At 41.3% G+C, this 27,733-nt stretch overlaps 1 protein-coding gene across 2 annotated transcripts; it reads right to left on the bottom strand.

Annotated features, from left to right (window-relative positions):
• Positions 1–272: 272 nt before the first annotated feature.
• TUBGCP4 (tubulin gamma complex component 4) lies at positions 273–26,413 on the bottom strand. 2 transcript variants are annotated; one of them, XM_080931256.1, is made up of 18 exons: positions 26,296–26,413; positions 24,498–24,626; positions 22,713–22,835; positions 22,361–22,414; positions 21,657–21,713; positions 19,031–19,110; positions 13,930–14,131; positions 13,082–13,247; positions 12,794–12,918; positions 9,462–9,512; positions 9,019–9,124; positions 7,776–7,883; positions 7,289–7,430; positions 4,384–4,561; positions 2,922–3,056; positions 1,425–1,541; positions 711–850; positions 273–355 (listed from the first exon to the last, which is right to left on the bottom strand). In XM_080931256.1, the coding sequence occupies exons 1-18, from the start codon at positions 26,371–26,373 to the stop codon at positions 343–345; spliced, it is 2,004 nt and encodes a 667-aa protein (XP_080787382.1). In that variant the 5' UTR covers positions 26,374–26,413; the 3' UTR covers positions 273–342. The 2 variants fall into 2 exon arrangements, with proteins under 2 accessions (XP_080787382.1, XP_080787383.1); XM_080931257.1 differs by having other exon boundaries at positions 7,289–7,427.
• Between the last annotated feature and the right edge of the window lie 1,320 nt (positions 26,414–27,733).

Below are 27,733 nucleotides of genomic sequence, written 5' to 3'. Positions count from 1 at the left end.
CCTGGTTCCTTTTTTATGTGTGAGCCAAGCCTAAAAATATTTTATCGATCCCCATTGTTTACTATGTTTATCTTCCATAGGAATATAATAAGTTCAACAAACCACTGATACACAAATGAACCCATCCAGCAGATGTCTTAGCGCAAAGGATCAAAGTATTCATGTAGTCAGCAGAGGGATATCAGACCCCAGTTTCCCTACAGGAATGGTAGGAAGGATTTATACCTCTGGACTTCTTCTAGAAGACCCTTTTAGCAGTCTGTAGCATTTGATGACTAGAGATTTGTTACAGACATCAGAATGTGGTAGGGCTGACTCTTATTTCATTTTATGAACCAGTTTTCACATCCCAAAGCTGTAAAAGAAGAAAAGTTTCATTAATGTCATGCCTTCCAAAGAAGCATGACAATCTGAGATATAGCTAACACCATGGCAACAACACAGCTGCACTGCTGCTAGTACATGTCAGAGCAGGCTGTGGAAGCCCCGAGAACACAGCCTATCTTCAGCTGTAGTATTTTACTATGCTGATGAATTACAGTAAAACTGTGGAACATGATCACCCTCCCCCTGTACCCTCCACCCCTTCTGTATCTCTGAGCCCTGCTTATATATATGAGGGCAATCTGGAGATGATGGCTAGAGTTGCATTTTGGTCTTCTATAGTTCATTAACTCCCTCCTCCAAATCTAGTAAGCATTTGTTCCTACCTGCCCAGAGTTCCACCAGCCTGGGTATAATATTTGTTATAGTCTAGCCGGAGCAGCAATTGAGCCAAATCTGAATTGATTTGGTGATTCCGAACACTGGAAAGAATCTTGAACAGGAGCGAAGACTGGCGACTAAAACCCTGTTGAGAGACCCGAGCTGTCAGTGACTGTGCAGAGGTTCCTGGGAGGGTCTTGGGAAAGCTTTGCTTAAATGTTTGCAGAACCACCTGGCCTTCCCATATTCCCATTTCTATCCACTCCTAACTTCTTAGTACCATGTCTATAAAATGCATGACTCCCATGAAAGTACTTTCTCATTAGTGGGGATTTAACAGCTCATTTAAGATTAATATATTCCATCACATACTGGGATCGCAATGAACTTGCTTTGTTACAAGGAGATAAATATAGTATGAGATTATAATTACAAGTGAGATAGGAGGCTGGTTCAGGGAAGGAAGTGGGATGTGAGAAAATGAGCACAAAGCCAATGAATACTTGGTGGGCTGAATAAACTATTCAGGGCTGAACTATTTCTGAACACTGTGAGGCAGCACATTAATCATCTTCAAACTCACTGATACCAGCGCTTTTACCTTTTTATCTTGTCATTTCTGTGTCTGTTCTGGAAAATGCTTTATTGACTCGGAGCAAAAACTGCTCGCTTCATAGGTGGGGTGGAAGTAAGTATTTTCAGTGGCTCGGCAGACTCACCTTCACGAGAATGCTCAGCTGGGCAGCTCCCCGCTCATCCAGTGGACCCAGGTTCTGACTGACCAGTGAACAAAAACTGTGACAGAGATCTAGGATTTCATTCAGGCAGTGAAACACCTACCCAAAAATAATATAGCTGGCATTAAATGAAGAAATCTCTGAGAAATGCAAGGTTTGGGAAAATAGTTTTTAATAGCTAATCTCCCATGTCTGATCTCGGCAGAGACACCACAATTTCCAAAGCTTTCTGGCTCTCCAAAGCAACATAGAATGAACATCCTTTCCTGGGACAGCTGGTTTCTCTGACTCCCTACACAAAACCTCTGCTTTAGTGACCATTAACGCATCATTTCTTAGACCCACCTGAGTGTGCTCTTGCCTTTGAGCTATGAGTGTTGTTTCTCTTTAATAACAGTTTAAGCCCCATTCTCTGTGAAATGTTCCTTCCCCCACTGCAGCCTTTAGTGATCTCCACCCTTCTTCTGCTGTAGTATCTGTGTTGTTCACTGGTGATTGTCCGGGCCACCTGTGTTGTTGCTGACTTTCGTATGTACATGTCTTGTTTTCCAACTAGATTGTGAGCTCCTTAAGGGCAGAGCCATGACTTATACCTCTTTGTATCCCCAGTGCCTTGCATACAGTAAGCACTCAATAAAGACTTCAATTATGATGACCCATTGCTCTGATGTCCTTTTCCTCAAGGTCCTTGCCATGCCACGTAAGAAGAGTCCCTACCTACCACTGTATCCCTCACCCCACTTCCCAATTCACAGGACCCTTTAGAGTGGCAGCTACTTAAGTTACTCTTTCTTGGTGTAGCAAGTAACAGCCCCAAATAAGAGTAAAAAGAAGTCATGTATGGTTGGTGCTCTGAGCAGCACAACTTACCACAGAGACTAAAGTATAAGCACTATGGGGTTATTTCAGTCCCACTTTTAATCTTGGGATTGGGACCAGCCTCATCTGCTTACAATTATTGGTGCAAAGATCCCAGTCTGCATGTTTGACTTAAGTGTTTTCTGGCCTTAGATTTTTTTTTTTTACAAGATAACAGATGATTCCAATATGTAGTCAATGTCTAGTAGCTGCTAGAAGTGCTAAGTGTGTGTACATACAGGTGAGCAAACAGCCAGAGTGATAGGTACTATGTATCTAAGAAAACAACTTTTTCAAATGATTGGTTAATCCTGTTCTAACAGATTTCTAAAAGTGAACTCTGTTGTTTTTCTGTAGAGTCAGGGAGATGTCTGAATTTCTGTAAGTCATTTTTTTGGGGGGTGTGGGTGGGAGTGGCAGTTGTTAAACACACAGTTCTTCTCTCTATATCCGTTTACCATACCCTTTAGCAATCCAGTTCCCTTTTAATACTCTTTGTTTCACTTTGTCAAAAATGTAAAAATGGAGTTGAATGTGTGCTAAATAACAGTTTCATAACCTTATCAATTCCACGCACCTATAGGAATATATTTGGCTAAGCAAACAACCACCCCTACTTACAGGCTTCAGCAAAATAAAGGACTGGGCAAGCAAATTGCTTAGGAAGTGGTCGTGTGCCAAACGGATGCTTTCAAAGTCCCTCGTAGAGTTGATCTGATGAAGTAGCTGTGAGAACTGAGACTCCAGCACATCTACCTGATAGACAGATAGAACTTTTTAGCATCTGGCACATCCTGCGTGTCCTATTTTATGGTTCTTCTCATCTTTTTAGTATGTGTGTGTGAATTAATTGTTCATGCCACAGAGTACATGTGGAGGGCAAAGGACAACTTCCTAGGGTTGGTCCCAGGCCATCAGGCTTGGTGGCTCCAGCCTTAACCTACTGAACCATCTGACCACTTTAGGCTGACCAGTGACATGTTTCAATTGCTGAGCCGTGTGTGTGTGTGTGTGTGTGTGTGTGTTGCAGGGGAGGCTGTAGCACTGAGCTACACCCTGCATCAGGATCTTGCTAGGCTTTGTAATCCTCCTTCCTGAGAGAATTCCCAGTGTGGATGTTTTAGTTGTGTGTCAACAGAACTGTTGTATAAAATTTCTGTTTTTGAGACAGGGTCTCATGTAGCGCATAACTCACTGAATATCCAAAAATGACCTTGAATTTCGGATCCTCTTGTTTCCACCTCTGAAATGTTAGAATTACAGGCTGACATTTTGCAGTGCCTGCACTCAAAGCAGGTAAGTACTCTATGCACTGACTGACCTACATTCCCAGTCACAGTTGTTAATTTAAAAAGTTTTTTAAGGTGTGTTTTGCTTGTGTCTGTGTATGTGCACCATATACATACACAGGTGTGAACCTGATGCCACAGATGCCAGAAAGGGATGCCAGATCATTTGGGACTAGAGTTGCAGGTGGTTGAAGCTACCATGTGGATACTAGAAAACAAACCTAGTCCTCTGCAAGTGCAGTCAGGGATTCTAACTGCTACATCATCTTCCTACCTCCATGGGTGTGTGATTCTTAATAGCTTCAAACATCTTTGCAGATCATTCTCCCCTACCCCAGTGTAATCCACTCATGCCTCATCCCTTCCACTGACTACGTTAGCAGTAGCAGTTTTTCCCACATGTAGTCAAGGATAGGTATGGGATACACATAGTCAAGGAACACCTAAGTTATAAAGTTAGTCAAAAGATTATGAGATTTTTTTCTTTTTTCCTTTTTTAGCCAGGCATTGTGGGTGGGAGTTGTTGCATGGTTCTTTGATGTGAACTTTTTAATTGACGATGTCACGCCATAATGTGTTGGACGTATCTGAGAATTCAAGAACAAAGTGTATTATTGCTCGTAAGAATCCTAATTCCCTTTATTCATTTATTTTCACTTAAAATGCCACATACCTGGTGATGGTACTACTCAATTTTCTCCATTTGTGGCGTTTTACCAAATATAGAACAGCAGACCCTTCTCTGCTTTATAGGCTCCTTTTCCCACCTCTTCCACCCATTGCTCAGAACATACCTGGAGATAGTACTGAAGATTATCTACCAGGAAGGCCATGTGGTTTCTTAGGCGCCACTTGACGGCGTCCGTCTGGTTAGACTTGAGGTGCTTGCGCTGCATCTGGAGCGCCCAACAGTGCTGCAGTTGAGCTTGGACACGGCGCACACTCAGTAAGTACTTAAAGACAACGTTGTATCTATGGCAGAAGCATTGAGATACAGACCTCATACAACATCCCCACACCCCCAGACAGACACAGGGACTATTCCTGTTACCTCTTTAGTGACAAGAATAGTGTATTTGTGTAGTAAATTAGCAGAGAAAATGAAACAAATTTCAGTTGAACAACAAAATAACTTAAGCTTCAGTAAGAGCCTGTCACAATGGAACAAGGTAGAAAGTGAGAGAGGAAATCCAATATCCTTTTAACCCTGCAGTCAGTCATATCACACACATACCCCATATACATCACACATGAATACACAAAAACATTAAATACTAAAAATGACATAAATAGTAAAATAGTACTAAACATTAAAATATTTTACCATAAATATTAAAATAGTCAACACTTTAAATATTAGAAACATTACTTTTTGTTTGTTTGTTCTTATTGGGTATTTTTTTTTTACTTACATTTCAAATGTTATTCCTCTTTCCTGATTTCCCTTCTAGAATCCCATGCCCCCTCCCCCTGCCTATATGAAAAGTCTTCTTCCACCTACCCTCTCTCTCCCATCTCCCCACCCTGGCATTCCCCTATACTGTCTTATTGAGCCTTCACAGGGCTCTCAAAGCATTACTTTTTAAGCAATATTAAATATTAGGTAAAGCCCACATCAAACAAGGAGGTAAATGGACTGTTGAGTAGCCACATTTTGGAGTCTGCACAAGGTCTGTACATCTTGTCTACCTGGACTGTGAGTTCTGACCTGTTGCAGAATCTTTATCAGCCTCATCATTTCCTGCTTTTACCCCTTACCCCTCTTCTAAGTATTGTAAACAAAAGGTGAGCAGTGGAAAGTGAGTAGGCTAGAGAGGTAGGCTGAAAAGAGATGGTCTTTTCCTTACTCTTGTAACCATACTAAGAATGCTTTCCTTACCCTTTCTCAGGGTGCAGTGCACTTTTCTTACTTCCTGCGGATATCCTGTCCCATCATGCACTGAGCAGATGTTCATTCCAAGGGACAAGATTGTAATCAAAGCATTGCATCATGGTCCACATTGAATCATGGTTTAGCCCCCTCATTCCATTCTCCTACCTTAGCTGTCTCTCCATGTGTAAAAGGATCATGCTGATTCATTCTTAGTTTAATTGACAAAAGCTAAGGTCTGTGAAGAGGAAGGCTCAACTGAGAAAATGTCTTCTTAAGAGTAGCCTTTTGACAAGTGTGTGGGGGCACTTTCTTGATTAATGATTGATGTAGTAGGGTCCAACCCACAGGGCAGTACCATCCCTATGCAGTGGTCCTAAGTAGTATGAAGAAACAAGCTGAATTGGCCATGAACAACAAGCCAGTAAAACAGCACTCCTCCATGATTTCTGCTTCAGTTCCTGCCTCCAGGTTCCTGCTCTTTCCTTCCTGATGCTAAATGCTCAAACCAAAACAAAACCCTTTGTTTCTGGGTATAGTCTTCACCACAACAACCGAAACTTAACTTACACAAGGGTCCCAAGTACATTAGCATCTTGAACAGTTAACAATGAACAATAAAAATCGGGAGAAAGTTCTAAGAACTGATGGGAATAGTCGAGTGCCAGAACTTAGTATCTTACCTTAGTCTTTATATTCCAAAGGCCACAAAATTAGTCTACAAATAACAAACCTACAATTGTTTATTTGTCAATTAAAAGATGTCTGGGCTAGGAGTATCGTGATCCAAGCCTTTAATCACAGTGCTTGGAAAGCAGAGGCATGCAGATCTCTTGAGTTTGAGGCCAGCCTGGTCTACATAGTGAGTTCCAGGACAGCCAGGGATATATATAGAGACTTAAGTCAAACAAAGTCTGGGGCTAGAGAGATGGTTCAGTGGTTAAGACCACTTGCTGAATTTAGTTTCTAACACCCATACCAGTGCCTCAAAATTGCATGCAACTCTAGTTCTGGTCTCCATGGGCACCAGCATGCATGTGTGCAGACACACACCCACATAAAAATTCCTAAAAAAATGTCATTTTTGGTGTGTGTGTGTGTGTGTGTGTGTGTGTGTGTGTGTGTGTGAAGTGAATGCAGATGGGCATATGCTATAGCACTCATCTAAATACCAAACCAGACCTCCCGTTACACCTTGTTAGAGACAGTGTCTTTTTGCTGTTTGCCTCTGTGTATGCCAAACTGGCTGGCTTGTGGACTTACTGATACGCTCTTGTCTCTACTTCCTATTTCATATTAGAAATGCTAGGTTTATAGGCATGGTCATACTCAGCTTCTGGTCCATTCTGGGGACTCAAACTCATGTCTCCCTTTACAAAATTTGCCTGTGGGAAAATCTGTGGAGCATGTTCTTAAATGATGATTGATGTGGAAGAGCCCAGCCACTGTGGGTGATACAACACCGGGACAGATGGATCTGGGATGTGTAAGAGAGCAAACTGAAGAGCGAGCCAGTAAGAAGCATTCCTCTGGTTTACCTCTGCTCCTGCTTGGATTCCTATACTGACTGCCCTCAATGAAGGACTGCTGTCCAAACATATGCACCACCAAATAAGCTCTTTCCTCCCAAGTTGCTTTTTATCAGCTGCTTTTCACAGCAAGAGAAAACAAATTAGACCCCTGTCTAGCTCGTGAAGACAGGCTGAGTCTGCAACCTCTAGACCACTAGCTAGAAGACTGCCTTGCTTCTTTCAATCCTATTCCTGTTCACTTATTTTTTTTCCTTTGGATGTAACGGGTAATTTTGGGAGAAACTCAGAAATACTCACTTTTCTAATACAGCTGGGGTGAAGAGAATGTGCAGTGGCCACTGTACTTTGTAGGAAAGCCCTAGAGCAGCCCAGCCGGAAGAAGGAGCTTCCCTGGGGGACGTTTCACGAGAAGGCACTTCTCTTGGCTGGGTGGCATCTGCTATGTAAGGAAGATAATAACTTTGTTAATTAGAACCAGAGAGAGAAGATGAGTTACACACATAAAATGAGACTTCAGTGGTGCTAAAAAGCAGCACTGAGAGGCAATAAAGGTGGAAAGGAGGAAACTCTGTGAGGGCTTTTCCTGAGAGGTGCTTTAGAGAGAAATATAGACGCATCTCAAAAACAACCTTGGACAGAGTGCCTCAACCTTTCTGGAATTACATTTCTATCTGTAATTGGAGTACTAGACTAGGTTATTTCTACAGTCTGAAAGGATGCAGTTTCTGTAGAGGGATAATAAAGACAGAAGATGCAGAGCGGAAGCAATCAGAGAATAGCAAACCTTTGTGGTCCTTTCCATGATACTCAATCGTCAAGTGTAACAGAGGGAGAAGGTTGTCATCATCTAGCAACACCTTGTGTGCTGACTGTTGAAAGGCCACATTCACATCTGCAAGAATGCACATGGAAGCACAGTTCATGGTCAGGGCATCTGTGGCTTCTGCCTGACAGCACTAAGTTCTCCTCCTTGTTATTCACAATCCTGAGAGAACCATCCTTGCTCCATACAGTTCCCACAGTGTTAGTTAGGCTGGCAATACTCAATTCTTGGGGACACAGCATGTCAAATGGATTATGACAGCTGATTTTTTTCTTTTAAACTACATTTTGGCTGTTTTGTTTATAGACTTGATTTAAACAATTAAGGCCCTCCATTTTCCCTCCAATTTTCTTTGTCTTGGCTCAGAACCTTATTATATTAATCTCTTCTAGTACTTGGATGAGGGTTGCCATTAGACTGGCCAAGGGGAAGACACTTGCTGAAAGAGGCATATCTTAAGCCTGACTTCTTCACTGTTAACAGTTATAGCCATGTCGATCTGGGAAGGGCCAATTAAAACAAAGCACTTTACTAGATTTCTGTAATTTGCTGCTAGAGACCAGGCTGGGCTGTTACTGATGTCTTGGGGGTTCATCAGGGTAAGGAGAAAAGTCTTGAAAGTACTGAAGTCCTTTGCTTTAGTTGTTCTGAGACACAGTTATACCCCAAGCATAAGGAAACTTTAGATATAACTGCAAATTATTTTAAAACTAGGCTTTCTGAGGTTAGGTCTCCATTATTTACAAAATAAAAATAGGATTGTGGGGTTGGAGCACTGGTAACTTAGAATACTGGCTTTGGGCTACAAGATGGCTCAATGGTTAGGAGCACTGGCTGCTTTTCCAGATAACTAGAGGACTCACTGGGCAGCTCACAACTCTAACTCCAGTCTCAGAGGACCTAGAGCCGCCTTCTGGCTTCTAGGAACTGCACACAAGGTACACATACATATATACATTCATTCAAACAAATATATACACAAAAATTAAATCTAAAAAAGAAAAAAGAAAAAAGAAAAAAAAAGCATTGGTTGCCCTTGCAGAGGACCCAGATTCTCTTCCAAGCATCCACCTTGGCAGCTCACAAATGGTTGTGACTCAAGTCCTCCCTCTTCTGGCCTCTGCAGGTAACATGCAACACACATCAGCCAAGAAACACCCTGCAACTTGAGCAAACTGTACTCTCAGGGCCATAGGAAAATTACCATGCTCTGTTACTGCAGTAGGTGGTGTTTTTAACATGTGCTGAGCTGTGTCAATAAAGGCCTGGAATAGTTCTCCTCGTCCAAGAAGGTAAAAGTCTTTAATGATCTGAGGAAAGAATTTCAATGTACAATTCAGTAAATCAAAGTCTGGAGGCCCTTACCACCCCAAGGGAATTAGACACAGAAAGGCTGATACTAGCCATCTGAAGGACACAGGCCTGACGTTTTAAAGAGACGTACAGAGCAGCCTCTCAAAGCAGAAAGACTGTGTTTAATGGTATTTACATCACAACAGAAGTAAGCTTGAATCTTTAGAGTACAAAAGATTTGTAGAATAAAATTATTTTCCTCACTTGAGTAAGAACACATGAATCTACTGTGGAAGTCTAGGCAAGAATGCTTTCCAGAATCATTTCAAGATTTAAAAGGGCATCAGTTATTACCTTCAGTTGACCCAGTAAATCTGACTCTTCCACCATTAGCTTCCAGAGGTGCTGTGATGAGATTAAAAAAACACAAAAGTTCATTACACTGAACCCAAGTTCAGCTAATCCTAGGAATAAATAGATAGTTAGAAACAAGATCTATGCAAGATAAAAATGCCTTAAAATTAATGGTAAGAGTTATATACACAACTCTGTGAAATAAAAAAAACACTGGATTAAACACCATTTTTAAATGGCTGCAAAGTTGAATACTTCTATGAATTTTTTCTCAATCTGCTTTTGAAAAGGCATGACTGTAGCCAAGCATGGTGGCTCATGCCTTAAATTCCAGCATTTGGGAATCAGAGGGAGGAGAATCTCTGCTGAGTTCAAGGCCAGCCTCATCTATCTATACAGTGGGTTCCAAACAGGAAGAGTCTCTTCTAACGAGAACTTGTCTCAAAAAAACACAAGTGTAAATTATTACAGTAAAGTTCATGGAAAAAAAAATCTGGGTACCCGGAGATGCAGAAAAAGCATTGGCTAAAATTCACCATTAGTTCATGATTTATAAAATGGAAAAGAACATCTAGGCTTCCTGGTACCTGCCCACAGTGCGAAACTGGAAACTATAGCAGAAAGATAGCTGCCTACTTCAGGACAGCCTTGCATATGCAGCAATCCCATTTCTTTTTTTCTTTTTTTGAAAAAAGGACTGTAGAGATGGCTTATCAGTTAGAAAGTGGCTGCTCTTCCAGTGGACCTGGGTTTGATTCCCAGCACCTACAAGGTGGCTCCCAAGCATCTGGAACTGTAGTTTCAGGGAATCCGGTACTCACAACTGGCCTCTGAGGGCACCAGCCAGGCATATGATGTACAGTTATGCATGTAGGCATAACACCCATACATTTAAAAAAAAATCATATAACTTAACTATGCATTGAAATAAGTGATTTTCCATTTATGTATTAGTATGTTTTAAATTAAGGGGAAAAAGCTGGTTCTAACTAGTTTATTAATCTTCATAAAAGCCTAACAAGACTAAATAATGAGAAAAACTGAGGCTGGTAAAATGACTCAGTGACAAAAAATCTTGCTAAGCAAGCATAAGAACCTGAGTTCAGATCTCCAGCACCTATGTAAAAGCTGAGTGCAGTAGTAGCTCATGCCTATAACGTAATGTTGGGAGACTACGAGACAGTGGGAGATGCTGGGGAGGTCACTGGCCAGCCAGGTTAGCCAAAATGGTGAGCTCTTGGTTCAGAGAAATGCTGTCCTAACAAGTAAGGTAGAGAGTGAAGACAGAAGATATCTGAAACTAATCTCCGCTCCTGCACGCACGCACGCACTCACACACATGCACACCTTGTAACATAAGTATATATACTACACACACAGACACACACCTTATTTATTTGTTTATTGATTGATTGATTAATTGTTTTTTTCTAGATAGGGTTTCTCTGTGTAGCCCTGGCTGTTGTCCTGTAGACCAAGCTGGCCTCAAACTCAGAGATCCACTTGTCTCTGCCTCCTCAATGCTACCACTGACAGGCCACAAAATAATTTTTAAAAGACAAAACTTAAGTAAACAAAGCAAAACAAAACACAATTATAGATAAACAAGTATTTTAAAAAATTAAATCTAACAAATAGTCAAGTTTCAAAGCTACAGAGTTATCAAAATTGTTACAAGAAGAAATTTTATGGTAATTTAATTATAAAACATACTCAACCAGTAAAGTTTTCTTCCTAAGAAAGCTGAGCTTGGATCACTTTTCAGGTAAGTTCAAACTTTCAGTAACAATTACTAATATAGACTGTTTTTAACCAAAAAAAAAAAAAAGAAAAAAAAAAAGAAAGAGCTACTAAACCCATTTTATTAGGCTTATGTAAAAACTACCCAAGAATAAGACAAGACAGACAATTGTCTTTCTTAACTAATACATACAGATATAAAAACTTTATGAAAGAGAAATGGATTCAAGGCAAGAATGCTCTCCTTCAACTAACCAAGAGGCAACTGGTAAAACTGACATCACTTAGGATAAAAACTCAATTAACTAGAAAGAGAATTATTTAACTTTAATAATTATTATTATTAACTTCCTTCTAGAAGCTTACAGTAAATGTCATAGTAATGCAGGAATTCTCTGCATCTCTAAGAGTCAGGAAATCTGAGATGTCCAATGTTACCTCTACTGTTTGACACAATTTACAAAAACAAAGCCCACCTGTCTACTGTATCAGTAAAGATCCTAGAACAATGTATGGGGGGTGGTGTTTAAACGTGGAAGAAATGTAGTAAAACACTTATAATTTCAGGTGATGTCATCTTTAGTACATAAAAAAATGTATAGTATCAAATCCCAGAAATAAGTTAGTTACCCAGGGACTAGAGAGATGGCTCAGAGGTTAAGAGCACTGACTGCTCTTCCAGATGTTCTGAGTTCAATTCCCAGAAACCACATGGTGGCTCACAACCATCTGTAATGGGATCCAATGCCTCTTCAGGTATATCTGAAGAGAGTAACAGTGTACTCACATACAAAAATAAGTATATAAATAAATAAGTTAGTTAGTTAGACAGAGTGGAGGGGAATGTGTAAGATTAGCTAGCAATAAATTAGCATTACTATGTCTCCATATAAAATAAACAACTGAAGATACAAGAAATTTTCTCTTACATATCCAAAATTTTAAAACCTTATTATCAAAGTAGTATCTACTATACAGAAAAACAAATAAATCATAAGCTTAGACCTTGAAGTTCACATGAACATACCAATCAACATAAGCACCCTCAGCTCAAGAAGTACCAGTACCCAGAATCCCCATACATCCCTTCCCACTTATCTCAAGGGCCAGGACCACCAACCTGTGTGCTTGGCTTTCCTTTTGTAAGATTACCTCATACAAGTGAAATAAATACATGGTAGATACTGAAGCACACACAGACAGACACATACACAAAGCTTTTCATCACTCAAATTCATGAGTGTTAGGAATTAAACGGAGACTTCCCCTTTAATCAACTTATTAAAATACACCAGTGGAAGGGTCAGTTCCATTTCTATCTGAAAAGCAGACTTACTTTTACTTATTTACTTTCTATGTATGAGGTGTTTGCCTAAATGATTGTATATATCAATATGAGCACTGGATCCTGGAATTGAAGTTACAAATGGCTGAAAGCCACTATGTGGGTCCTGGGAATTGAACCTAGGTCAAATCCAGTGCTCTTAACCACTGAGCCATCTCTCCAGCCCTATAGATTCCCCCCTCCTCCCTTCTTGCCCTTTAGTGCTCTACAAACTCATTTCTACTGGAACAATATAAGACAGACAGACCTCAGCCACAGTGCTACGGATCCGATCTACCACCTGCTCAAAATCCACCAGGCTGAAGAGTGGCTGCTGCTTGAGCCGGTGCAGCTCGGCAGCAAAAGTGTCCTCCTGGTTTTTCAAGATGGAGCCTGTGGAGTATGATGACAAATCATCAGACAGGAGTCAGAGCAAATCTATGGGAGCTGCTTTGCTGCAGCAGTTCACTGCTGCCATCAGCCATTCTGACCCAGGTCGAGTGTTGGAGATGAAGAGCCTCTGAGGATGTGACCAACAGAACGAGAGGATTCATACCTTTCCTTGTCAGGTTTACATTTTGATTCTCAAACATCTGGACAGATTCTCCAACAAAGAGGATTTTTTCAGCAACTCTCACTGGAATGTAGGATGGCAAAATCTCTACCCTCAGGGAAAACTGCTTTAGAGATGGGGCCAGCATATTCTCTTCTTCAATTAGGCGCTAGTAAAGAAAATAACCCGTCAGTGATGTCTGATGACAGGTCTTAAATCTGTGTTACTGGTAAGCTGTAAATCTGAAGTACAATTCCTAAATCACCAGCACTGGAAATGTATCACACTTTCATGGAGAATACTGGCATGGCAGAAAGCACCGAGTTCTTATCTTTTAATTTACCTGTGTGTGTGTCAGTGTGGCTCACTTGTGCTGTCCTCACATCTGTCCTTGAGACCAGATCTCCTTGCTGTTCTGCTGTGTATGTCAAGCTAGCTAGCCTTCAGGCTTCCAGAGATCCTGTTTCTGCCTCCATCTCTCTGCAGGAGCACTGGGATTACAGATGTTAACAGTATACAGCATCTGGCTTTTACATGGGTTCTTGGAATTTGAACCCAGGTCCTCACACTTACTGAAGCACTTTGACCAATGGACTCAATCCCTCAGCCTAGCACTGAGTTTTTAAATATAAAACATCACTAAAGTTGTAAAAGCATGTAACGTGTAGAAAGAAACAAGGATTTTAAAATCACTTGCTATTTTGTAGTCTCTAACTAATTAAGAGAAAGCCCGGTGTTTCTAACTAATCCACTCATGGAAAGCAGCCAGGCTGTGATGAGCCCAAGTCAGATGAGTCAGCTGCAGGTGTTCCTGATAGGTGGCTGCCCTGGGCTTCCTGCTGTATCCTCACCAGGTCCTGTAGTTCTCTCAGTTGTTTTCCTGTCAGGCCTCCAATGCCCAGGTCCTCCTCATCCTCTTCCAACTGGGCACTGATATTACCAGAAGATGGACCCTGTTTGATGAAGAACTCTTCATGCTGGTCTAAAAGGAGTCCATGCAGCATCCAGGCCGAGAGCTGTTTATACATGACTCCATGGCATACAGCCAGGATTCTGAGGAGAGAAGGAAGCGAGAGCCTTACCAGTCTACTTAGAATACTGAGACAAACCTCGGCTAGAGATCATGTTTGAAATTTTGATAGGGCAGACAGAAGCATGATAGTTTAATGATCGATTCGTGGGAGAAACAAGATAAAGATAACTGTGATCATTTAATTGCTTACAGACAGACTGATTAATCTTTATTTTTTTCTTTTTTTGAAGATTTATTTATGTATATGAGTACACTGTAGCTGTCTTCAGACACACCAGAAGAGGGCATCAGATCCCATTACAGATGGTTGTGAGTCACCATGTAGTTGCTGGGAATTGAACTCAGGACCTCTGGAAGAGCAGTCAGTGCTCTTAAACGCTGAGCCATCTCTCCAGCTGCCAATTAAACTTTCATACATAAGTTGAGACTTAAGTCCAACCTGTACTACATATTTGATTAAACTCAGGAAATATTATTTTAGGAGTTAAGTTAGGATATTTGCAACTACTTCCCAATGTCCCAACAACAAAATTGGAAGATGTGTACATATTTCACATGTGTATAGGAGAAAAAAGACGAATTAGGCAAAATGTTAATAATTGGCAAAATTAAAAGAAAATCAAGTGCTTTATATTTAATTTTTTCATAGGATTGATATTTTTCAAAATGAGAGCTGGGGAGGGAGGAAGAAATAGAACTTTAGTCTACTATTTAAAATATAGAAGCTTGAAGGAAATTCTCTATTTAAAACAAAAAATTAAATAGCACCCTGGCCAGGGAAGCAGGTAAGCTAACCTCTCCCTTTGTTCCTCCAAATCCAATCCCCCAGTCTCATCCCCAGCTCTGCAGCAGAACACCTGCATCAACCTCCCTTGCCCCTCTGCCCCATCTCCTTTAGTTCGAACAGACCTTCACCTACCTCCTCCCTCCCCCCATTCACTTTGCCCCAGCCCAACTCAAGCAGGCACTCCCTTAGGAACCCATAGGCACTAAATAGGAAGCAAGTAGGCTTACTCTCCCTCTATTCCTCCATATTCAATTCCCCAGTCTCACCTCCAGCTCTGTAGTAAATGTAAGACTCTCTTCACTCTGCCTTCATTCCTAGGGGACTAGGCAGATACTGCTGAACCCCCTCAGTCCCTTCTCCAGCCAATTCCCTTTCCTAAGTGTCAGCTTCCAGTACAGAGAAACATATCTTATCTTAAACCCCTAGTGGTCACAACTATCAGAAAGAATTCCAGAAGCATTTTCTATCAAGCAATGCGACCACAATCTGAAGAACCAGAGAAGCAGAACCCAAAGAACAAAACACCCACTAAACAAAGACAAGACCAGATATCATCAGCTAGAATTAAAAATTTCCCAAAACCAGATGCCTAGATGCCAGTATGAAAACACAGGAAGAGCCTAGCTACCAACACCAGGCCCGGAGTATTGCAACATAGATGAATATCTCACTCTCACACACACACACACACACACACACACACACACACACACACACAAAAGACCTTCAAATGGCCTTTATGAATGTGACAGAGGTCATAAAGAGGAAATGAATAAATCCCTTAAAGAAAGCTATGAAAACACAAGCAAAGAGTGGAAGAAAATGAATAAAACTAAGCAAGACATGAAAATGGAAATAGACTCAATAAAGAAAACCCAAACTGAGGAAAATCTGGAAATGAAAAATGTAGGAACTTGGACAGGAACCTGAGGCAAGCCTCACCAACAGACTACAAAGAGATAAAAGAGAATCTCAGGCATGGAAGACAAGATAGAAGAAATAAGTTCCTCGGTCAAAGAAAATGTTAATCTAAAAACTCCTGGCATAAAACAACCAGGAAATCTAGGACATGATGAGAAGACCAAATCTAAAAATAATATAGAGGAAGGAGAAGAAACCAAAGTCAAAGGCATAGACAGCATCTTCAACAAAATCAAAGGGGAAAACTCCCCTAACCTAAAGGAGACACCTATCAAGTACAGGAAGTGCACAGACAAGTACAGGAAGTGCACAGAACACGAAATAGACTGGATGAGAAAAGAAAGTCCACTCAGCACATAATCAAAACACTAAACCTACAGAGCAAAGAAAGAATATTGAAAGCTGCAAGAAAAAAAGAGCAAGTAACATATAAAGGCAGACACATTAGAATAACACCTGGTTTCTCAAAGGAGACTTTAAAAGCCAGAAGAGCCTGGGCAGATATGTTATGGATTTTAAGGGACCACAGATGCCAGCCCAGACTACTATACCCAGCAAAACTTTCAATCACCATTGATGGATTAAAATCACATATTCCATGACAAAACCAAATGTTCTTTTTAAAAGCACTCGTTGAATTGTTTATTTTTAAAGATTTATTTATTATATTTAAGTACATTGTAGCTGTCTTCAGACACTTCAGAAGAGAGCATCAGATCTCATTACAGATGGTTGTGAGCCACTATGTGGTTGCTGGGATTTGAACTCAGGAACTTAACCACTGAGCCATATCTCAAGTCATGACAAAACCAAATTTAAGCAATATATATTTATAAATTCTGTCCTATAGAAGGCACTAGGAGGAAAGAAATCGAACCTTATGAGGTCAACTATACCCAGGAAAACATAAGGAATGAATAATTCCAGACAGCAAATCAAAAAGGAGAAACACTCACTACCACGAGCACCACCACCAGCACCATCAAAATAACTAGAATCAACAAACACTTATCTTATCATCAAAAATAGACATTACCTAAAGGTAAAATGATGCAAAACACTAATTCAAGCAGATGAACTTAAGAAGCAAGCTGGCATAGCCATTTTAATATCTGAAAAAAGACTTTAAACTAAAACTAATCAGAAGAGACAGAGAGGATATTATATACTTATCAAAGGAAAATTCCAAGAAGACACTCAGTTTTTAACATCCATGCATCAAACACAAGGACACTCAAGTTCATAGAAGAAACATGGCTACAGCTTAAATCACATACCAACCTTTACACAGTGGTAACTTCAATATCCCACTCTCTCCAATAGATATGTCATCCAGACAAAACTAAACAGAAAAATACTGGAGCTAACTGGACTTAGCTTAAGCCAAATGGATTTAACAGATATTTACAGAACATTTCACCCAATCACAAAACAATATACTTTCTTCTGGGCACTTCATAGAACTTTCTTTAAAATTGACCACATACTTGGAAACAAAGCAAGTCTTAAGAGTTACAAGAAAATTGAAATAACAACCTATACCCTATCTGATTAGATTAAAACTGAATATCAATAATAACAGAAACCTTACAGACTCACAGAAACTAAACAATTCACTACTGAATGAAAACTAGGCCAAGAAATTAAGAAAAGAAGACTTTTTAGAATTGAATGAAAATAAATACACAATATATCAAAACTTAAAGAATAAAATAAAGGCTATTCTAAGTGGCAAGTTCATAGCATTAAAAAACCTGGAGAAATGGGGTTGGAAAGATGGCTTAGCAGTTAAGAGTACTGGCTATACTTCCAGAGGTCCTGAGTTCAATTCCCAGCAACCACATGGTGGCTCGTGACCATCTATAAAGAGTTCTAATGCCCTTTTCTGGCATGCAAGTGTACCTGCAGATGGCTTGCTCCCTAAAAAAATATAAACAAACAAATAAAATGAGCTATTCGTCACTTATTTAAAAAAAAAAAAAAAGAAAAAAAAAAGAACAGATCTCTTACTAGTAGCTTAATAGTATACCTGAAGGCTCTAGAACAAAAAGAACTCACATTCAAAAGAAGTAGACAGCAAAAAATAATCATATTCAGGATGAAATCAGGGAAATAGAAATAAAATAACATGAGTCAGTGAAACAGAGTTGGTTCTTTGAGAATCAGTAAGACTTTCAAATCCTTATCCAAAGTAATTAAAGGGCAGAGAGAGAGAAGATCCAAATTAACAAAATTAAAAATGAAAAGAGGGATATAACAACAGACATAGAGGAAATCCAGATAACCATAAGGACACAGTTTAAAAACCTATTGTACCGGCTGGTTTTGTGTCAACTTGACACAAGCTGGAGTCATCACAAAGAAAGGAGCCTCAGTTGAGGAAATGCCTCCATGAGATCCAGCTGTAAGCCATTTTCTTAACTAGTGATCAAGGGGGGAGGGTCCAGCCCATTGTGGGTGATGCCATCCCTGGGCTGGTAGACCTGGGTTCTATAAGAAAGCAGGCTGAGCAAGCCAGGGGAAGCAAGCCAGTAAGTGACATCCCTGGATGGCCTCTGCATCAGCTCCTGCTTCCTGACCTGCTTGAGTTCCAGTCCTGACTCACTTTGGTAATAAACAGCATTTTGGAAGTGTAAGCTGAATAAACCCTTTCCTCCCCAACTTACTTCTTGGTTGTGATGTTTTTGCAGGAATAGAAACCCTGACTAAAACACCTGTACTCCACTAAATTGGAAAATATAAAATAAATGGATAATTTTTTCAATATATGCCACTTACCAAAGTTAAGTCAAGATCAGATAAGCAATTTAAACAGACCTATAATCCCTAGTGATATAAAAGTTATTAAAAGTCTCCAAACCAAGCACAGCCCAGGTTTTAGCACAGAATTCTACTAGACTTTCAAAGAAGAGTTCATGTCAATATTCCTCAAATAATTCCACAAAACAGAAACAGAAAGTACACTGTCCAATTTGTCTCCTGGGGCCAATTACCTAATACTCAAACCACTTAAAGATCCATCAAAGAATGAGAATTATAGACCAATTTCAGTTATGAACATCGATGCAAAAATTATCAATTATATACTTGTAAACAGAATCCAAGAACACATTAAGAAGATGATCCACCTGATATGACCTGAAAACAAACCACAAGTAAAGTCACTTGACTCCCTCCTCTATTCCCAATATTTACAAAAGCCAGGACTTACTTTTCTAATGCACTTCGAACTGGAGGCAACCCCCCACAGCTATGTTTGTAAACTGTTTCCAGGATTTGACAGCCATGGATCTGTGGAAAAGATAGCCTTATTAATCTAGGTTACACAAACCCATACTCTACATCAACCAAGAAAGCATAGTCCAGTAGAGAAGGCTAATATAGTCCCTCACCAGATTTCTGTACAGTCAGTCAATTTGCAAAGGCAGACAGACATCCCTGCCCTAAGTATCAGTGTTACCTGTTGTCTCAGGTTTCTAAAGCTGATTAAAGGATTAAAGGCAACTTGGTGGGGAAAGGGTTATTTCCGTTTATAGGTTATTATGAAGGCAATTAGGGGCAAGGGCTCAAGGCAGTAACTGAAGCAAAGGCCATAGAGAAATGTTGCTTACTAGCTTACTGTGCCCTTCTCCCATCCCCATGGCTGGCTCAGCCTACCTTATTATGTAAGACCACCTGCCCAGGGGTGTGGCACTTACTGCAGTGACCTGTTCCCACCACATCAATCATTAATCAAGAAAATGCACTACTATTAATCAAGATCTGCCCACAGGTAATCTGACAGAGGTGCTTTCTCAATTGAGGTTCCTTTTCTCAATTGACTCTCATTTATCAAGTTGGTTAAAAAATTTTAAATAAATGCAAATTTTGGGGGTAAAGCTCAGACCTCTGTGGTTTAACAAGCATCCCAGGTGCTTGTTAATACACTCAAATATACACTTTGGTTTGAGAGTCAATTTATTGAAGAAACCAGAGTCATGGGGAATTGGAATTTCAAAACCATGGAAAAGTCTTTCATAAGGTTCAAGTCAGACTATATGATCCCTGCCCCTAATTTGAAGTTTCTGTGCCCTCCAGGCTTTCCTAACAAATAACTTTGAGGTATAATTAGTATATCCTAAATTTACATGCCAGTCTTAAATGTATTATCTAGATTGTCCTGAAGCTGTTTGTATTTTAATGTTAATTCCACTTCCCCAAGAAGGCCTGCCTAGTCACATACTCAAGAGGTGACTTCATCTGAACCTTCCCATTTTAATTAGTAAAATAAAGGAAAACCAGTGGGGGGGGGGAGGTCTGGAGGTCAGAGGTTAAAGGTTGTAGCAACATGGAGGTTCTCAGGGACCAGCTGGACCCAGATGGGATTGATTAGTGTTAAATAGCTATGAACATCAAGGATTTTATAGGTCTAATATCTCATATAGATACAAAGGGCAGTTTGTATCTTTGTCTATTTGATGTAATCTTGTTGTGTAGAAGGTTTGTGGATTGAGAGTTGGATATATAAACCTTGTGGAGTTGTATTTATGTGGGATTTTCGGGTACAGAAACATCCTGGCACAGAGGCAGAGAAGAGGTGGTAGAAAACCAACCAGGGAAGGGAGTTGTGTGGACAAGTTGGGCCGTGGTTGCAGCTCAGACAGGGCAACAGAGGTGCTCTCGGGTTTGAACTAAAACTGGGACTGAGGAGTGGGACCTCAGGGCCAATAAAGAGATAAACCATTTTTTATTTTTTTAATATTTACTATAACAGTATTATTTAAGCACTTTTAGTAAATGTACAGTATTACACAACCATCACTCTAATACAAGTTTACAATAGTCCATCACTCCAAAAACAATCCCCTTAGGTTAGCCTATTTGCAATTGGTTCCCATTCTTCCCCTCACCAGTTCCTTTATCACTACCTGGCCAGGTAGGAAGGGTCACTCTATTTGTTCCCCATTCTTCCTGTAGCCAATGGAAGCTGAAAGTCAACTGAATATGCAGCTAGGCATGGAATTCTGTACCCTCACTAACTCCATTCATGAAGGAGGTTCCCTCCCATTTCAAGTTTAACAGAGTAGTTAAGAGCACACAGTCTTTGAGTTACACAGATCTTGTCATTTATCTTGTTGTCTATGACCTTGAGCAGAGTCAATGGAGCAGAGCTTTGCATTTCTAAACTCACTGAAAAAGTAAAGCAGCTACAGAGTAAGTCAGTTAGTTAACTACACTATGAAGGACAACCTAAGGCACAGACACTGTGGCCAGAAAACATGGAGAGCTGAGCTGATCATGATTAATTTGTCTACTTAATTCAATAATGAGTAAACAGAAGAAAAGAATTCCTATGGTATAAAGTACCTCAGGATTTTCCTCATAGATACTACCCCACTCAAAAAAGGCAATCTTCTGATGTGGGGGACTTAACTGTTCAGTGTGTGATCAAACTTGTGACAATTGGTGTCATGCATGAACACTTCAAGCTGAGTTTTACCCAGTGACTCTTAACTCTCAGGAAACCATTTTTCTTTCTAAGTGGGTTCTTCTCCATATTTAAAGCCAGTGGTTCTGAACCCTTAGTACAACCTGCTTTCAGCACCAAACACCCAAAGTATTTTCTCTAACCTCAGCAACATTCTTAGGTAGATCTATATACTCTACTTTCTCAATCACAAGGTGTTTAAAGAAAGTACAATAATGTCTTATTCTTGAATGTCTAACATTTTGAATGAATGGCAAAGGAATAATGCTAAACAAATAAAAAATATTAAAAGCAGTTTCTTCCAAAAAAGACTGTAAAGCAGCACTGATTACTAGATCTTCTTTGAAGTTTATCATAACAAAGTTCTTACCTTTTGGCTTTTAATTTGCTCCACTACAACCATCACAGAGGGAAAAAGGAGCTGGAACTGCAAAACAGAGAAAACCCAGGGTATAAATTAAATACAAGATTAAAAATGATTGACTCAAGTACATAACTTAATCCTAGCACTTGGGAGGCAGAGATAGGCAGATCTCAGTAAATTCAAGGCCAGTCTGGTCTACACAGCCAGGACAGTCAGGGCTACACAGAAAAACCCTGTCTCAAACACATATACACACACACAATGGGGGAGGAGGAATGGGGAGAAAAGTAACACAAGTTGTGCATCCTAAGTCAATCTGACATCGAAACACTTTGTACCTTTGAGTCATGTGTCCCTGCCATTATCCATTTTAACAGGAAAATATTCATATCATGTTAAGGGCTAATTAAATGTGGAACTCTTTTTGTTGTTTAGTTTTGTTTTGTTTTTTAAGCTGGCCCAGGACTCACTGATGAAAACTTGTAGACTAGGTTAGCCCCTTCCTCCTGAGCACCAGGATGACAGGCAGACCCCACAGAGATCACACTCTTAAAGCAGTTCTCATCTACCAAAGCACAGCTAATAAAATTGAGAAAAATATATGTATTGGGCAGTGACGTTAGGTTAAAACATTTTTACTATGGTGCCACAAATTGTATTATTTAAAAACAGCAACAGACTCCAAAGCATTTTAGCATTCCAAGGCATACCTGATCCAAGGAGTAATTGACATGTGATATGGAGAGATGTGGGTCAGCCAGAAACTGCAATAAAAGCACACTTATCAGAAGCCTACACAAATAACTTAATTCGCTCTATATAAACTCGGAGCAAATGTGACAAAGAGCTCAGTGTTTGCTTTAAGGTCTGCAGAACTAATAGATGACAGAGTGACTTTTCAGATGACAAGATGGAGCCACTTCGAATACTGTGCCCGCTAGCCACACAGGAGAGAGCTCACTCTTAACTAGCTAACCTTATCAAAGGCCACTTCCAAGTAAAGAACACACTCTAATCTGTTATCCCCTAAGGATGTTGTTTTCTGTATTACCTCTTTCTCACCTCTTGCTCCAAATCAAGCAGTGCTTGGCGATAAGGCTGCAAAACTGAATCCAGCCCTGTGCAGAAGGCTCTCAGGTAGATCCCATGCAGCCCACCCTGGCCCTGCTGGGATGGATGGTGATCCTGCAAATAAACAAAGAAAAGGGCGGCTTTTCAGTTCAGAACCGGAAACCCAGAAGACATTGTCTTTTATTAGTAGTACTTACATTTTTATGAATAATTCCATATAAAAGCAGTGTTTTAGCAAGAGAAGGAGGAAAAATGACTGAAGATGAAATGTACTTGAGGGGGCTAAGTAAAGAAGCACTGACATGACCTCTTCATGGCCACAGTACGGTTAAGGGGAAGGGTCTGTTGTAGGATTTGGTTCCTAGTGTCTGCTTTGCGACAAGATTTTTCCTGAAGAAATAGAATACATACATGCATGAGTGTGCTCGCATGTACTCTCATGCACAAACACACACACACACACACACACACACACACACACACACACGCCTCCTCTAGTCACTAGACGGGGAGCCATCACAGACCAAAGTATAGATAGGTCTGTAAACCAATCAGTTTTATTTGGGTTATTTTCAGGAATATGAGTGGGGGGTTACTCACCAAACCCCAGCCTAACACAGGTGACAGCTCACAAATTGAGAACCTGGAGCACACTGCACAGCCTACAGGCAGCTCAACAGGTTGGAGTATCCTGTCCAGGTAGCTCAGTTTGTCTGAGCCTCTTCTAAGCTGGTTTCTGCTTCTTTTGGGCTGCTTCAGAGGGAGGGGCCTGGTTTTAGGGACTTCCTGAAGCTGTTCTAAGTTGTTGACTTTCTGTCTTAAGGTGCTTGTCCCAGTGGTAGCTCATAACTGGTGGTAATTCTAGTTCCTGGGGAATTCCTTATCTTCTGGCCTGAGCAGGTACAAGATATGCACATGGTGCACATATATGCAGCGAACAAAACTCAGACCCATGAAACAAAAGTAAATCTTAAAAACATTAAGACTCTTATCAAAGGGTTATATAAAATACGGCTTGTCTTTCAGGAATCCTTCAAGTTGTCTGGTTAATCCCTGCTGCTTTCCAGGCAGCTTGGCTTGACAGAGAGTCTTCTCTGTAGCTAGGCTTGTCTGAGTGTGACTCGGTAGTCTTCATTATTCTTTGGAGGGAGGAACCTAGTGAATCTGGTCAGTTTCATATAAAACTTCTCATATAGTTTTATATGAGGGAGTAAGTTAACAGCTAGAGGCTATGATGGAGGTAGAGATCTGGGTAACCAGGTTCTCAGAGTACAGAAGTACAGAATTCAGCCCCAGGCGTGCTACAGGAGCTCGAGTTCAGAGGTTAAAGAACACAGTGTAGTTAGCCAGAAGATGCTATAAAAAATACCAGGAGGATCCTGAAGTTCCTAAAGAAAAATGCTTATAGAATAGACATAGAACCAGACTGGTTTACAACCAGCCAATTTTATCCTGCTCTTATGGCATTATAGAAAACTGGAATGAGTCTTCATTTATCACAAAATCTTGCTCCTGTTGCTTATTTAAGAAAAAAGGAAAACACCATTAGGACTTTCTTTAGAACTTGAGAAGTAGGAATTCTACTGCAATTCTCATTATACAAAGTCTGTGTAGGAATACGAGTAAAGAATTTTTGTTGTTACCCAAGAAAATCCAATCAGAGATCTTGCCTTCCCTTGAGCATTTCCAGTGATTCATAAATTCGGGAATATTCCAGACATTCCTAACTTACTTTACCAGTGACTTCACTGAGAGCCTGACAGCCCTCTTGCCCACCTGTTGCTGCACATGGCTTGTGTACTGTTCGATGAACTCAGTGAATCTAATGTAGTCAGTGCCAAGCCGGCAGAGTCGATTCAGGACACTAGTCTCACTGGGGTGAAGAAACGGAAAATCCTGGGAAACCTGCAGGAAGAGGGATAGTCATAAAGAAAGTTAATACCTGCTAGTAAACAGCCAAGGTTCTTAGGGGCTTAAAATGCTTTACATTCTCTTTGCCCATGGTTTTACTTGGCTTTAATTTTCCTTGCTACTGGGTTGGTAATTCTGATTTACAAGGTATTGTTATAAGAGTACAAGGTAGTGTTCTTCATTCACATGTAACTGCTTGTTCTTAAAATAGGTAACCTAGAGTAAAGACTTCATACAATAGGGACTGGAAAGATGTTCTGGGACTCACATAGTAGGAAATTCTTGCAAGTTGTCCTCTAACCTACACAGGGGAGAGGGGGTGTAAACAGAACAGAGAGAGACACAGAGACTCCCTTGGCTTGTATCTTCAAATTATATTTTGCTTGAAAGCTTAGGCAAGTTATATTTATGGCACCCCTCAACGTCTTAGTGGAGAACTGTGATAATTAGATTTTATATATAAATGACAGGTGTTAATCACAGTTAAGTGTTCAATACATATGTGTGTGTCTTTTATTATTGATGAAACTTCTACACAGTTATCACCAAATCTGAACACTTTTTGTTGACAGAGTTTTAGAAAAGTTCTAGGTTTAAGATCAGTGAAATGGGCCAGAGGGTCAGGCATCTGCTACACAAACCTGAAGACCGAGTTCAATCCCTGAAACCTGCATAAAGGTGGAAGGAGAGCAGTGACTCCACAAAACTGACCTCTTCATCACTCTGTGACATGTATGCCCACACTCATACAACATATACACATACTCTAGTTAAGGGGGGAAAATCTAGTTTTAGGCTTAATTACCTTGAAAAAGTAAACCGCACCTTGAAGTTACTGATGCCATTTTACACAACACACTTAGAAAGCCACACCTGTAGTTGTCATTGTCATTCTTTTCTTCTCTGCCCTCCCTCCCTTTCCTTCTCTTTTCCTTCCTTCCTTCCTTCCTTCCTTCCTTCCTTCCCTCCTTTCTTTCCAAAGGCTGGGGTTTCAGACACAAATATTATGCCTGGCTCCAAGTAAGTTTTTTAAACTCAATGTTGCCAATTTAGTTTCAGGAAAATATTGAGCATCATGCTACATCTGGGCTTCTCACAGGAGGAGGGGAGAGAAAGGAAGGAGAAGGGGAGAGGAAAAGAAAACACCGAATTGGTACATTCCTCTTATACTCTTCTAATCAGAACCCCTTTCAAGTTCTTCACCTGGTACAGAAATTTCTGGAGGGAAACACCATATACTTACAAATTAATTTTTTTTATCCAACACGATTTACTGAGTATAGTGTCTTGAGCTCTTTGTATTCACTCCCACTACTTTCTAAATCCAATTTGAATCAATGCAAGCATAGATATACAGGAGTGCCCAAACTCCCCCCACCCCTTTTCCTTCAAATAACAAACTATCATCTGATACCTGCTACACACTTAGGGGTTCAGTTTAACAACAAATCAATATGCAGTGAAAAGAAGTGTAGTTCTACCCACTCCTAGTGGCTCCCTAGCAGGAGTGGCGGGACCGCAGGGGCTCCCAAACCGGAGCTCCGCAGGGCTGGCCCTCGGTTTCCCCTCGCCCGCCGGCTCCCGTCAGTCCCCCGGGTCCCGCCCTTCGCTGCGGCTCAGCTGCAACCCTCTCGCCGCTGCTCGTCTCTGACCCACTCCATACCTGCAGGCCACTCCGCTTGTTCCAGGTGAAAATGGACCCTGGGTACCCACTCAGGGCCAAGAGCAGTTCGTGAATCATTTCTGGGGCGACCCCGGAGTCCCTAGATCTACCACCTCTTTCAGCGCCTCTATGGGCGCCCACTCACACCCAGCTGAAGCTCTCGCCCGGTTTCCGCGCAGTCAACAGAGCCGCGCGCCGCGTGCCGGAAGTGCGCGCGGCTGAGGCGCCCACCGGCTCGCTCCCGCCGCCGCGGAGCCGCGAGGAGGCAAGAGGAGGCGCCGGGCCAGCGCGCATGCGCCCTGGGCGCCCGGAGCAGCCTGCTCGGACTTCCGGCTTGAGAGCCCGGTCTGTGGTTGTTAGAGAGACTGGTCTAGCTGGACCCAAGCGGATGAGGCTGGCTCAGGGAAAGGGATGCGAGTGAGTTGACAAGCTGGTTGAGAGAGACGCGGCCAGAGATGGGCCGGAGGGAGTCCTCAGGACTCCTTGGCAGGGTCTGTGGCATTTTGACCGACTGCCGACGTCTCTCAGAGTGACCAGAGGGAGGAAAACCAAGCCGGAACTTGGCCGCCACCGCTGTGGAGCTGTGCTCGAAGCCTGCGGACTCGCAGCACTGGTCAGCACTGGCCAGCACCGGCCAGTTCTCAGCAGAATCATTAGTGCAGCCCCTCGGGCTTCCTCGGTTCACCAACTCCTGAAACTCTTCCCTAGTCCACCTCAATTTAAAAGCCCAAGACAGCTTTCCCCGGTGCGTGACCTTTTCCATCTGTCGCTCCGGAACTCTTGCTGAGTTCTTACTCCGTTCGGAGGAGCGAGCAAGAGACCCAGTGTTCAGCACTTGGCTTTGGTTCGGGATGGAATCTTGTAGTTTGGCGTTCGAGGGGTGGAGCAGACAGCAGGAGCTTCTGGAAGGACAGCGGTGGTTCTAGAGATTAGCCGGCACTCACTGGACAGAGGCTTTCTGTTGTCTTCAGCTAAATGTTGACTTACCGTTACAGTCCGCCAGCCTCAGGCATCCCGTGCGGTTCGCATTCAGTATCAACTTTGATCTGGGGCACTAAATATGATCAGATTTACATGAGGTGGGAGTGAAGCGGACAAATTTTTCTGTTCTCTGCAACTTCCCGGGGATATTCTAGACATCACCTAGGAATGCAGTTTTTATAAGGTCATTTTCTCCTTGCTCATTGATTTGCAGTCCTGAGATGGTACTGCCTCAGAAGGCCATCGGAGCATATAGAAAGTCAGGCTGGCTCTGGCAAGATTTTAAACGTGTAAAGATACTCTCCTCTGATAGTGCCATTTCTCTCTACTCTCTAAGATAAAACTTTTACAGAGACTCTGCCGGAGTTTCTCCAAGGGCATGGAAAGATAATGTACTAAGTCCTGGAACCCAGACACTGAGGAGGGAAACTGCTTTCTGCTGTTAAGGATGGCCAAA

Source organism: Micromys minutus (genome assembly GCF_963924665.1).
Source record: "Micromys minutus genome assembly, chromosome: 17".
NCBI lineage: Eukaryota > Metazoa > Chordata > Mammalia > Rodentia > Muridae > Micromys > Micromys minutus.
Note: the sequence above shows the minus strand (reverse complement) of the source record. Positions and strands in the feature narration are given on the sequence as shown.